The sequence below is a fragment of the Phocoena phocoena genome, chromosome 1, assembly GCF_963924675.1.
Source record: "Phocoena phocoena chromosome 1, mPhoPho1.1, whole genome shotgun sequence".
In the NCBI taxonomy this organism is placed as follows: Eukaryota; Metazoa; Chordata; class Mammalia; order Artiodactyla; family Phocoenidae; genus Phocoena; species Phocoena phocoena.
The window spans coordinates 75,908,544-75,923,736 of NC_089219.1; the positions used below are offsets into that span (position 1 = coordinate 75,908,544).

Consider the following 15,193-nt stretch of genomic DNA (forward strand, 5'->3'; position numbering starts at 1 on the left):
TCTGATATAGCTTAGAATCAAAGGCCTTATGCAATTTGGCACCAATCTACTTTTATAACCTTATCTGTCACTCTAAACCAACACAAGAAATCTGCATCAGCTAGCCAGTTTTATTCACTGTCTGTAAACCCACCAAGCATATTACCTAGATGTCTAGCTCTGTTCATGTGATTTACCCTGCTTGGATTGCTCTCCCCTTTTCCTGCCCTTTATTCATCAACAATCTAATTCAAGATCCATCTTTTCCAAGACCCTTTCCCTAATCCTTCTATCTTATGATAACTCTCTGTACTAACACTGAACCATAATAACTATTTATTTAATTCTCACATGATGCTGTTACCATTATTAACAGTATATGCATATATCTTGTCTTTCTCAAGCAGGCTGTAAATTTCCCCCAATTATGGATAACACATTCTTTTTGTATATATCCCACAGTGTTCCCTAGGCACAGCCTTGCACACTGTAGGAACTCAAGAAACAATTTTTTATTGACTGATTTAATCACGTTTTCTTTCAGCACTACTTTTTGAGTAACAACTAAAAACACCAAATTACTCAACCAAACTCAGTTGATAAAAGATACCAAAGATGTAACTTGTTTAAGTGAAGGGAATCCATTAGCACTAAGATCTACTCAACTAATGTAGCTGGCCACAGGCAGCCTCGTTCCAGTTAAGTTCACTTAAGTGCTAAAATGGACATTTAGAAACACGCCTTCACTAATGAGCAGACTCTCCAAATAAACTGGTCTTTGTCTCTAATGAAGACCACCACGGTGGAAAAAGAGGACCTACTGCTTGGCCACTTCTGGTATCTCTGTGATTAGTGGTCTCAGCTCATTTTTACAGTAAACAACTGGTCCCATTTACCAAGAACATCATCCAAAATTCAACTATTTGGCAATCTCTGTAGCCCAGGGAGGTTAACGGCTGAATCAACAAACATTGTAACTATCCTGCTACCACATTTGAAGGTGGTTTGCTGCCAGAACTGGGAGGAAGCATGTGATTAGTGCTAAAATTGATACTACCATGCTTAAAGGAATAGAAAAGAGTCCTGTACAGCATTCTCCATATGTTTTTCTTAAAAACAAAGAACGATTATGGAAAAATTTTTAATCTTATGTTTTAAAGTACATAATGTTTTACCTTGAGACACCTCTAATATCTACAGTTCTGTGAAGAGCTAAATGCACAGGTATATTTACTTCTTTGTTACAGCAATTTAATAATTCACCGAGAATAAGCAAGAAAATAACTTTGAAGTGACATTTGTTCAGATGGTCTTTAATGATGAACAATTCTCTTCAATGCTAATGGCAGACAACTTAGCATTTACAACAAAAACTTCAGAGTGCTTTGCTTTTACTAACTCTTATGAAGATTTGAATTTCCAAACTAGAAAGCACTAGCAAGAAATATTGGCCAGTCTTGTCCTGTCTTATTGGTAGTGTAGGTGACCACTTGTATGATATGATTAATTTGAGGGGTATCAAAGTTTCTAATCAACCACAACTTTTTCCCTGCTCACTAAAAGATACTCAAGACTCACTGCATTACTTTCAGGTTTCTGTTTAGTGTTGAAATGTAAATATCCTTGAGAGGGAATTATATTGCAGTTAGCTGTTAACCAGTTACTGATGGGAGTGAAATATATTTATCAGGTCTTTCTCTAAAAACAGGCTTTGATAAGAAGGGTAAATTGTGGAAAGAAAAAGAGACACTGGTTGTTTGAAATAGACAAGAACTCATACCCAACAGGGAGAGAATACAGAAAGGAGAGACCAGAGACCTCAGGAAAGAAATTCTTTGGCTGTTTTATAATTTTCTCTGAGAACTACACTGATTCTAGACTATTAAAGAATGACCTGATTTTTTATTTTTATCAAACCTAATTAATCTTGATGTCTGGGAAAAAGACAGACAGTGGAGGCTTTGACATAGTCTGAATTTAGTATTAATTTCTTGAATATAAGCTCCTTCAAGTCAGGACTTAATCTAACTCACCATCGTTTTGTGTTTTTGGTGATTAACATAAAATAGGTATCTCTAAAAGACCTCCTGAAAATGAATAATTAGAACTGGATTTTCTATAAAGGAGCCAAAAAGGCAGGGATACTCCTATCGTTAGGTGGACCTTTGGTTCTAAGGATCAGCCAATCACTCACAATTACATGACGGCCAATCACATTGTGTGTGGAGAGCATATCAGAGATTAGTGCCACCATTTAAGATCTAAATATGTACGGGTGGCAGTCTCTATCATAGCACTGTTTAATTTGTCAGACTGGCCAATACAGAAATCAGTTTTATTCTGGAATTAACTGTAGACTACCACAGCCCCAAATGCAGCTGCTGTGTCAGATGTAGTATTATCACCAAAGCAGATGACTAAGGCCTTCCCTTACGTGGTGTGTAGTCACTGATTTGGCAAATGCATCCTTTTAGTTTATGTTTTAAAAAAGAGACTTAAAAAATTTACATTCATGTGGGCCCCTTTCAATTTGGCAGTATCAGCAGTTCATCTTTACAGAGTTAGATACATATTTTAGTTTAAAGTGTGCCTTTCCTCTCTTTAGAGGTTTAACTAGCACCACTATCTAGGGAATTACAGAATGCCTGATCTACAGGCATGGAACCTCATAAAGCATAGTATCCCTACATTGAAGGAGGTATAAGAGTGAGCCCATCATATGATCCACTGGTCTTAATCCACCTTGCACCATCTAGAGGTAGCCAGTCTCACAGAACACTGGAACTGCCTTCTAAAGATATAACTGAAGAACCAGCTCAGAGGAAACAATATGAAAGGATGGAGTACCACCCTTTGGGATACAGTGTATTTATTAAATCAGAGACCTCCATATGATGCTTTGTCCCTAATAGGAAGGATATATGAGTCCCAAACCAAGAAGTAGAAGCAGATGTGGTCTTATCTGCTATCACTTTCAATAACAGTACATTTTGTGCGTTCTGTCTCCACAACCTTGGACTCTTCAGGGTTGGAGATCCTGATACCCAAAGGGGCTCTCTCTTGACAGGAGGCACATCAAAGGTCCTAACAAACTAAAAGTTACAGCTGCTACCAGGACACTTTAGGCTTTTTATGACAAGATATGAGCAAACGAAAAGAGGAGTCACCAAACTGGCATGGTTAACCGACTCTGAAAAAACAAAAGGAAGAAAGACTGCTTTATACAAAAAAGGCAGGAAGGGATACACATGAAACACAGGTGATACAATCAACGCATCTTGGAACTGCCCTACAGTCTTGAAGGTTTAGGTTATACTACCAGATAAGTCACCAAGACCTACTGAGGAGGCACCTGAGGGTGAGGGGAATTTAAAATGGATAGTGAAGGAGGGAGAAATAAGTACCATTTGTGGCCCCAAAGCAGCTGGGTAGACAACAGCCACAGTCCACCCCATTAAAACAGATCAATCAGACCAAAAATAAGTGAAGATACAGCCAAAGAGTAAAGAATATAATCAATAAGGAAGAGCAAATCACTATATACTGAACTTCACATCTGATAATAAAAATATACGTTTTTGTCAAGTTCATATTGAACAGTCACAAAAAGGGATCATATATTAGGTCACAAAGAAAAAATCACACTGCTAAGTTCCATAAAACAGAACAGTTTATGATAACAGTGTAATGAAACAAGGAATTATTAACAAAATCAAAACCAACAGGCTTTCCCACTTGGAAATTTTAAAAAGCCTTCTTAAATAACTCTTGGGTTAAGAGGGAGATACAAGCTGAAATTACAAAATATCTAAAAAATAATGGTAATAAAAATACTCAATACCAGAATACATGGGATACATTTAAAGCAATGATCAGAGGGAAAGGCATGGCCCTTAATAGTTTTAGGAATAAAAATAAATTAAATTCTCAACTCAAAAAGAAAAAGAACAACATAAACCAAAAGAATCTCAAGAAAATAAAGGAGATACAAAGAGAAACTAACTATGTAAAGAAAAGAAAAAACAATAAATAAAAATTTCAGGGTTTTTTTGAGAAAAAAATTAACATACTAGACAAACTGAATCGAGCTGATTCATGAGAAAACACAAATATAAAAAATTTAACAAATTTTAAATAGCACACAAGAGAGAATTCTTAAAACAAAGTTGAAAAGTTATGAGACTATTTTGCAGATTTATATGGAAGTAAATTTTAAAACCTAGGTGAAACAGCTAATTTCCTAAGAAAATAACAATTTAACAAAGCTAACCCCTTTAGAGATAAAAAGCTTAATTCTAAGCAGGCTAATTTTCACAGAAGCAACACAGAAAGGTACAAAGAAACTACTCCACAAAAAAGCATCAATTCCAGATGGTTTCACAGGAAAATTCCACCAAAGCCTCACAGGTAAGATAATCCCAGTATTCCATAAATTATTCCAGAGCACTAAAAACTAAGAAGACTTTCTATTTATTTTGATGAAATAAATATAACACTGATATCTAAACCTGACGAAGTACCAAAAAAAGAAAGAATATTACAGACCAATAACTTAGAAACACTGATGCAGAAGTACTAATGAATATTAGTATAATTAGTATTACATTAGGAAAGTGTGCCATGATAAAGTAGAATATTTTCAAGAATGCAATAGAAAAGTCATATAGAAATAGTCAATGTACAGAAATTATACAGAAATAGTTATTATATACAAAATAGTTAATAGAAAATCCATTACTATAATATACCAATAAATACATCTAAAAAGACATATATAAATATGTTGAAAATATCGCAAATATCTGACTCTCTCTATATATTTGACAAACTATAAAAATGATTCCTGATTTAAAAAACTCAGGAAATAGGAAATGATGATATTTCTTAACATGATAAAATATGTGCATATTTTAATTTTAATTTAGCATTTACTTCATGAGAAATCATTATAGCATTTCCACTGAAATGAGGAACAAGATAAGGATGCACACTACTTCCAACTCTTCAGCATTGTACTAGAGGTATTACAATGCCACTAGACAAGAGAACTGAATTAGAGGTATGGGAACTGATAAAAAAAGTTTGAAAATTACATGAGAGTACATCTAGAAAACTTTAGAAAATCAGTGGTAAAAATAACTCAAAGACAATAAACCATTAAAGCAGCAGGATGTAAAATTAACATTCAGAAATCAATAATCTTCATATACATACAAAAACCTGTTAGAGAATACAATGGTAGAGAAAAATCCCATTTATAATAGCAACAAAAAAATAGGAACAAATTTAATGAGACATGTACAAAAACCTATATGAGGAAAACTTTAAAACATTCCTGAAAAATACAAAAGCAGATTTGAACAAATGAAAGACATCCATTGTTCTTTAAGAGGATGACTCAATATCATAAAAATGTCACTGCTCCCTAAATTAATTCATAGATGTAAGTCAAACCTAATAAAATATTTGCAAACCATATATCTAATAAAGGGTTAATATCCAAAATATATAAAGAACTCGTACAACTCAACATCAAAAAAATACAATCTGGTTAAAAATTGGGCAGGATCTGAATAGACATATTTCCGAAGAAGACATACAGATGGCCAACAGGTACATGAAAAGATGCTCAGCAACCCTAATCATCAGGGAAATGCAAATCAAAACCACAATGAGATGTCACCTTATATCCGTTAAAACAGCTATTATCAAAAAGACAAGAAATAGCAAGTGTTGGCAAGAATGTGGAAAAGGGAACAGTCGTGTGCACTGTTGGTGGTAATATAAATTGGTACAGCCACTAAGGAAAACAGTAAGAAGGTTCCCCCCCAAATTAAAAATAGAACTACCATATGATCCAGAAATTCCAATTCTAGGTATTTATCCAAAGAAAATGAAAACACTAACTCTTTAAGATATATGCACCCCCATGTTCATTCAGCATTATTCACAATAGCCAAGGTATGGAAACAAATGTTCTTCGACAGATGAATGTATAAAGAAAATGTGAATATAATTATATCATATCTATATATATCATAACTATATCTCACAAATGTGATAAATACACACAAACACAGTGAAATATTATTGTTATAAAAAGGAATGAAATCTTGTCATTTGCAACAACGTGAACGAATCCGGAGGGCATTAAGCTAAGTGAAATAAGCCAGACAGAGAAAGACTAATATTGTATGTTATTACTTATATATGGAATCTAAAAAAAGTCAATTTTATAGAAACAGATAATAGAATGGTGGTTGCCAGGGACTGTGGGGTGAGGAAATGGGGTGATGGAGGTCAAAGGATACAAATGTTCAGTTATAAGAAGAGTAAGTTCTGAGGATCTAATGTACAGCATCATTACTATAGTTAAAAAATATATGTATTATATACTTGAAGGTTGCTAAGAGTAGATCTTAAGCATTCTCACCACAAAAATTTATTGCACAGCAAAGGAAATCATAAACAAAACAAAAAGACAACCCTCAGAATGGGAGAAAATATTTGCAAATGAAGCAACTGAGAAGGGATTAATCTCCAAAATACACAAACAGCTCATGCAGCTCAATAACAACAAAAAACCCCCAGCCCAATCAAAAACTGGATGGAAGATCTAAATAGACATTTCTCCAAAGAAGACATACAGATGGCCAAAAAGCATATGAAAAGATGCTCAATATAACTAGTTATTAGAGAAACACAAATCAAAACTACAATGAGGTATCACCTCACACCAGTCAGAATGGCCATCATCAAAAAATCTATAAACAACAAATGCTGGAAAGGGTGTAGAGAAAAGGGAACCCTTCTACACTGTTGGCTGGAATGTAAATTGATACAACCACTATGGAGAACAGTAGGGAGGTTCCTTAAAAAACTAAAAATAGAGCTACCATATGATCCAGCAATCCCACTTCTGGGCATATACCTGGAGAAAACTATAATTCGAAAACATACATGCACCCCAATGTTCACTGCAGCACTATTTACAATAGCCAGGACATGGAAGCAACCTAAATGTCCATCTACATATGGATGAATGGATAAAGATGTGGTACAAATATACAATGGAATATTACTCAGTCATTAAAAAGAACAAAATAATGCCAATTGAAGTGACAGGGATGGACCTAGAGACTGTCATACTGAGGGCAGTAAGTCAGAGAAGGACAAATATCATATGATATCACTTATATGTGGAATCTAAAAAAATGGTACAAATGAAATTATTTACAAAACAGAAATAGAGTCACAGGTGTAGAAAACAATCTTATGGTTACCTGGGGGAAAAGTGGGGAGGCATAAACTGGGAGATTGGGATTGACATATACACATTACTATATGTAAAACAGATAACTAATAAGGACCTACTGTATAGCACAGGGGAAAACAGTGGAGATATATATATATATTTATAAAACTGATTCACTTTGCTGTACACCTGAAACTAACGGAACATTGTAAATCAACTATACCCCAATAAGATTTTTTTTTAATTTAAAAGAATTAACTATGTGAGGTGATGGATGTGTTATCTTGATCTTGGTAATAATTCCACAATGTATATCAAATCATCACATTGTACACTTTTATATACACAATTATATTGGTCAATTATTCCCAGTTATTTCTCAATAAAGTTAAAAAATACCATAAAGCTTCTATCATTAAAATAATGTGACAATTGCACAGGAACAGGCAACCATTCAAGTGAAATAGAAAACAAAGTCCAGACATAGACCCAATAACCATGGAAATGTACTATATGATAGGGGTGGCATCTTAAAATCACTGAAGCAAAGACAAATTGCTTAACAAATGGTTCTGGGACAATGGATAAGCCATTTAGGAAAAGATAAAATTAAACATATATATCACAATAAAAAAACTCCAAGTAATTTGCTCAAGATACTCAGGCTAACTCCTCAATTCTCATTCAGAAGATATCTCAAAAGCACTGTACTTTCCAGATATTAACTTAAGCCGTTCGTCACCCAATTATTAACAAAAGCTATCACAGAAGTATATACCTAGGACCATCATTTTGGCCTCTCATAGGATTACTTTTACTGGATTGTACTTTGACATTATGATAGCAATCTATACTCAAATATGGAAATCACACAATACCATGAATTGTTGCCCTTCCTTTGTACAAATGATATGTTTTTATCCAAGGGAGAAGAAAAGCATATAACTGACCATGTTTCATTGTTTTGCCCAGTAGAAAGTTGAGACCCAAGTTTGCAATTCGGTTCTAGTGAACTGTCTGAACTTTGTGGCTGTATTTTGGGGAAAAGGTTTTTCAGTCTCAGCTGAGTTTTTAACACAAATCAGAAATTGTTATTAGTCCCTGGTTCCCTTCCCTGCTTAGTCCTCACAGAACTCTTCAAGCGCCCTCCTTCTGCATGCACACCTTTCTCCCACTCGGGATTTAGTATCCTACTTACAGAGAACGCAGACTCTATCCTATTTGACCTCTTTCAACATCTTTTTCCTTTTAAAGCAAATCCCCACACTTGTGCTATGCATAACTTATTTATTCTCGATCTTCCTTGCTTTTTAGAGAAATGCACTGACGTCTGTGAATTTCCCTCTAGGTGCTGCTTTAGGTACAACACTAGATTTTATAGTGATTTGTTACTTAATTCTAAATATTTTGTAATTTCCATTGTGATTTTTTTCTTCTCATGATGTTTTTAAGTTATCAAAGTTTATTTTACTGCTCTTAACACTGTCAATTTAAAACTTAATTGTACTGTAAACAGAGAATATAGCCTTCTGGAGTTGAGGGTCCAGGTGTAGTATTTTCAAACCTTGTTTTATAAAGCTTAAATTATTTCATCTATTACAATTGCATCATCTAATACCTTTATGTGGATGACTATACAAACATGTATCTCTAGTTCACTCTTTTGAGTGTCAGGTCTACAATTTTCTATACACTTATGAGACTAATTTCCTGTATGTCCTATAGGCACTTCAGCCCTAACAAAATCAAAACCAAAGCATTATCTCCACCCACCCTGAGTATCCTCCTCCTTCTTTTTTATTCTCTATTTTTAGAATGGTGATCTACATTCTACATAACTGTTCAAGCAAAAATTATTAAATTTGTTTTTTATTCCTCTCTCACACAAGCTGAATGAACTGAACTGAGTGATTCAACTGCTGTGAATTATATTTCCTAATTATTTCTTGAAGCTACACTTTCCTCTCTATTATTACAGGCCCTCATCATTAATCTCCTGACCTTGCATTATACTCCCAAGCAGCCTTAGTTCTGTCATCTCACCCTCTCTCGTTCTCTTTTATCTTTACTCCTTCTACCACTCATATGTTGAAATGCATGTCTGATAAGTTCATTCCTTTGATTAAAAATCTTTGATCACTGTCTACAGGATAAAGTCAAAATACAGCACAACATATAAGATCCTTTACCTGAGAAAATTCATCTACTGTGCAAGTAGAAACTTTTCAGGCTTGATATACTGTTAAACATGCTATTTTAAATTCTTAGACATACAATTCTATTAAAAGCCTAATGTCAAGAAGTATTTAAATAGAGCTGTTGCCTCATATATGATATCCTACATCCTATATTCTTATGATCAAGAAGAAGTTATGATCTTTGGATTAGGCCCCATTTCCCAAAACAGCCTGACACCAATTATTGAGAGAATACAGGTTACATCTTTAGCCCCATCAAAAAATTTAAAATAGGTAAGGAGGAAGAATGGGGATAGGTTAGGGCTTACTACCTTGCAGGAGTCAAAGACAATGAGGCAATGTTTTGAATCATGACTGCAAATCATAAAATCTCAAAGGCAACAGAGGAAAAAAAATTTTTGGAAAATTAAGTAATAAGTAAAAACATGGCCCATGCATCCTTTAACCTGGCTTTATATAAAAGAAGAAAACGATCCAAAACCATACTGATAACAAGGAAGTGACACAGTCCTTCCTAGGACACATACCATCTGTAACTAAAATTACAACAGAATAATCCATGTTCATACAATTAACCTTCAAAGATAATAAAAGATAAATTAGGTTCTGTATCCTCAGTATGAGAACACAGGTAAATATGATTCGTTCCAGGAAGGTTTTCATGACAAATGATTAAATGAATGTAGGCTCATAAAAGATAGACTTATATTAATCTGTTAATCACTACTTTGTCTGTTAATAATCATTTTTATTACTCAAAACAATTTCTTTCTTCCCAGAATTATGACATCAATACATTGCTGTATTTTACCTATTACCTCTCTATTATTAAAAGTAGATACAATGTAGTTTTTTAGATTTTTGAACTATCAACATCCAATACGTTTTTAAATTAGACAATAAGTAAGAATAGGTATTTGCTAAAGAAATCAACCAACCCTGAAAGACAGCTGTGGAATAAGAAATAGACCTTACAGTTTACAAAGAGAGGGAGAAAGCACCAGGACGGTACTATTCCTAGAAACTATGCCTACTGCTTTGACACTATGGGGACTTTATTGCTCTGATTTATTTATTGTGAAGCCAAATTCACTTTCTCACTGTTAATGCTGCATCTATGACTCTGGATCAAATGTGAATGTGTATTTATATGTTTATGTACACATATGTTTTGGTTTATATTTTTGAACTACGGTGAGCTTTAGAAGCTTTATCTCTATGTAGTATATCTTCGACTCATAAAATGATTTTTTTTTAAAAAAACTTAAATGTTTCATCTCAGAAGCTCATGTCCTATGTAGTCTTAAGAAAAAGCCCCTCTACATCAAGCATTAAGCCAAAGTAAGAATTTCAAATATACAAGCAAATCTGATATATGTGCTACAGACTTAATTGTATTTATCCTAGAATATGAGATCCAAATGATATATGCATATTAAAAAATTGGAAGCATTCTGCATTAAAAATTCAATGGCGTTTAGGTCCTGAAATTTGATTTCAAGCTCCAAGCATGTGTTACTAGTAGTCGTTGTGCAGAAGAAATAAATCAGCTGTGACCTAACCAGGACTATAATGCAGCTAATACCTTTTCTATTTTCTAGAGATCACTGTTGCCTACCTCCTGACATAACAGAAAAAATTTAGTCCAAACTATTTTCAAAGATATCAACTTTAAAGAGAATCTTTCTTAAACCTATTACGTAAAAGCATGTTTTACTCGTCAAGTTTAATTTCTATATTTATTTAAATTAATTATATTCCCACCAACATTTTACCTCTGGTCCTCGAGAGCCAGATGGTCCTTGGGGTCCTGGGTTACCTGTTTGGCCCTAAAACGTGGGGGTGGGTGGGAGAAATCAAAGTATAAACATTAATTTAATAAATATGATTTAAAAAGGAAACGTATGGTAAGCAAAAAGCACTAAATATATTATGCGACACAAAGTTGTAATGACTTTCTGGCAAACAGCACTCAATATATGATAATATGCCAAAGTTTTAATGACTATTCAGAAAGACTTAATTTATAACCATCGTCATTGTAGAAAACTTATTATATAGAGACAGGTGTCCATATATATATATATATATATATTTATATTTACTCCTAAATGTTAGGGCTACAAACAAATTAATGGAAATCAAATCAAGGAAAAAATTTGTGTGTGTGGGTATGTGTTACCCAGAGATAAGACAGTAAACTTTGACTTAACAAAGTAGGGAACTCTAGATGAAGAATTGTTTCCATAAATAGCCAGGGTCCTCTGATTGTCTCTGAAAATTCCTTTCTCCTTTCATAACTATAAGGGGTCTGATTTTGTAATTAAGAATCACCTGGATTTAAATCCTTGTTGCTTAATCTCTCTCAGCCTCAGTTGTCTCACCAGTAAAACACGAATAATAACAACAGTAGTAACATTCTTACAGAGTCATTGTAAGGATTAAATGAGACAATAAATGTATAAGTGTTAAGCACCGTGCCTAGCACATAGAAAGTACTCATTAAATGTTAATCAATTTTATAACCATTAATCCTTCCCTTCACATCCTCTCTCCTCTCCTGGATGATACCTAGAATTCCCAGATTGCTTTAATCCTTTCACTAAACTTCTGAGGATTCAGTTTCAATAACTCTGCAGCCATTTTCTGACATTCAGGCTAACAATGTGAAATCAGGGCTGGAGAAGAAGGTCCGAGGAAAGAGAAGTGGGTAAAAGCCTGCTACTAGAGAGGGCTGGTGATGCTCTTAAGAGAGGAAACTACAGAACAGGGAAGGCCGGTAGTCTGATACCCTTGTTTTCATAAAAAATATTGAATTCATTATTTGTCATATTAAATTTCTATGTGAGCTTTAAATTTGACTTAAATAGGTCTCAGAATACATAAAATTGCTTGCATTTCTTATACATAAAATTTTATGTATAATATGGGTTTATCCACTTTCCAAGAAGTAAAGCACAGTTTTCCATATGTACTAAATTCAGTCTTGTAGAGTGCTAGAGTATCTGGACTTAAACAGTACACAATACAACTACTGCAATCAAATCTAGAGAAAAGTAATCAAGTATTATGCAGAAGTTCACTGAAGTTCCCCTAAATAAACAAAATTATAATCCATCATAATCAGTATCTAAGGGAGTCAAATTCTTAAAATGAATATTACCTCCAAGAGATAGAGATGAAGTTCTCACTGAGGCCCTCTAGTGGCAAAATCTAAACAAGACACTAAATTTACAAGCTTGAGGAAAAATCAGCATACACTAGGCCTTTGTTTTCAGAAAAGTTGATTGACAACCTGATATTTAAAAATATAAATTGTGGAATAATTTTATTCATCCTTCAGAAAAAATTTTCATTTTGAAAAACTTCAATGGCAAGTTTCCTTGAATGTCAATTCTCCTTTAGAAAAAGTGAGTTTTCAAGTAACTTTTAGAGAATTGAATAATGATTAAAAGTAAACTTCTACAAATGACAGCAACTTCTAGCTAAAAAAAAATGGAAAGGACATAATTGTATTTTCTCTTTTTAAAAAAATAATATTTCTTAACAACTTCAGATTGGTAGTTTCCTCTAGTTTTTAAATACTTGCAGGGTAAAAGCTTCCCTATTCCAGAATGTTAAAATCCTTCTGGATCAGGACATTCTCTTATCTTGAAAACATTCTTTTATGTTATAACTTAGATCCATTTGGAAACAGTATCAGTGACACCAACATTTTATGTAACAGAAAACCAAAAGTAGGAGATATAAAATAAGAAAGACATTCTCATGACTCTGGCATTCTTTGCATGATAGTAAACAAATGATTTAGATAGGCACTAACTTGTATAATTTATTTTTAATATGATTACTGATACTGTGTACGTAATTTTTCATTAAACAGGTGTCTCCTTCCATAACGAGGAAAGTCAAATTACAATTTTTTCTAACAATAGATAGAAACAAGTGATAAATAAAGTGAAAGTCTAAAGGCAAGGCCATCTCATAAATATTAATTCATAAGTCTCTATCCTATCTTCAGTCCAAAGTATGTATATTTTGAAGATTTGATTAAAAGAAACAAAAAATAGCCAACTGTTTCCTACCAAACTAATCCCTGCTGACACTAAAATATTTTTATTAGAATAGTACAAAAAAGGTATAACACAAGCAAGCAAAAGCCTCACGCTCACCATTTCAGGTTCCCTGCATCACTGCCTTAAAGAACCACATTAGAGTTTCTGGTGATTCCAGGAAAAACAAAAATTTAAGGTTTTAAGACAATGTGCTAAAGGTAAAACAGGCTGTCTTTGCTTTAGCTTAGACTAGAGCAACGTTGGTAAGCATTATTACTAAGAGAGGATTAAAGAGTCACAGAGCTGCAAGGAACCTTACATATGATATAGCCTGACTCTCATTTTAAACACGAGAAATTGGATACCATGGTGGTTAAATGTCCAAGGTCACAGCAGGTCAGTGTCAGGGCTGGAACTAAAATCTACATGTTATTCAGACCAGCAATTCCCCCTCTCCCACCCCAATAAACATGTTATCAATATAAATTGAATCAAAGAGTAAGGAAGACATTAAAAAGGTTTACCTTATATAAGCAAGATATTTGACTCTGGTTTTCTCAAGTAATTAATTACAAAGTGTAAGAGAATAATATCAATTATTTATTACTTAGTATTGACCTGAGAAAATGTGTCATACCACTTCCTTTTATTGTTATCAAAAGTTAGAAAACCCTCACATTAGAAAAAAATGAAGATATAAGATATAAGAAGGGTCAATCACTACAGATATTGAAAGTTCCTTTTACGTGGTTTAGAATCATCCTTGAAAAATAGAAGCTTTTTGTTAGCTTGACCTATACTCGTGCCCCTTCTGAGATTCAACACCATGGCACAAGTCTAGGTAGATAGCTGACTGAGTGAAAACTAGTTAAGGCAAAACTCACCACCAACATGTCATTAGATAAACAGATGCCAAAAATTGTTCTTTGGATTAAATAATTCCTGGGAAATGTATATGAAATGCTGTCACTGTTAGAAGTCATAAAGAATGGTGTATGTAAAGTTACGTAACTTAATGCTGCTTCCGTTGATGCAAAAATAAACAATCCAAAGATGAGACGGTGGAGTTAGAGGGAACATGATGAATTGCTTGGGAAAACAACACTCTTTTATAATGTTATATTAATAAATTATGATATTATATCTAAGTTTTTGTATCTACAGTCACCTTCACAGAGTTGTAATCAATATTAAAACCCTAAAACAGGGCTTCCCTGGTGGCGCAGTGGTTGAGAGTCCGCCTGCCAATGCGGGGGACACGGGTTCATGCCCCGGTCCGGGAGGATCCCACATGTCGCGGAGCGGCTGGGCCCGTGAGCCATGGCTGCTGAGCCTGCGCGTCCGGAGCCTGTGCTCCGCAACGGGAGAGGCCACAATAGTGAGAGGCTCGTGTACCGCAAAAAAACAAACAAACAAACAAAAAAAAAACCCTAAAACAATCTTAAAACATTAAAGCCCAGAACACTATGGCACAGTGGCTAAGTGCATGGGCTCTGACATATGTGATTTCCTAGGTTTTCCCAGGTGGCTAACTAACTAACTATGGGACCTTGGGCAAGTTATTTAACTCTCTGTGTCTCAGTTTCCCTAATTGGTAAAATAGGAATAATAATAGTCCCAACTTCATATGATTGTTTTAAGGATTAAATTAGACGTATAGACCTTAGAAGAGCACCTGGCTCTTTGTAAGCACTCAGTAAATGTTA

The 15,193-nt window shown here is 34.1% G+C and overlaps 1 protein-coding gene across 1 annotated transcript in view; it reads right to left on the reverse strand.

The window, feature by feature from the left end:
* COL24A1 (collagen type XXIV alpha 1 chain) overlaps positions 1-15,193 on the reverse strand; it is a 368,100-nt gene that overhangs the window by 251,208 nt on the left and 101,699 nt on the right. Inside the window, exon 18 of the mRNA XM_065887776.1 lies at positions 11,208-11,261. Coding sequence (XP_065743848.1) covers positions 11,208-11,261 — 54 coding nt within the window. The remainder of the gene's footprint in view (positions 1-11,207; positions 11,262-15,193) is intronic.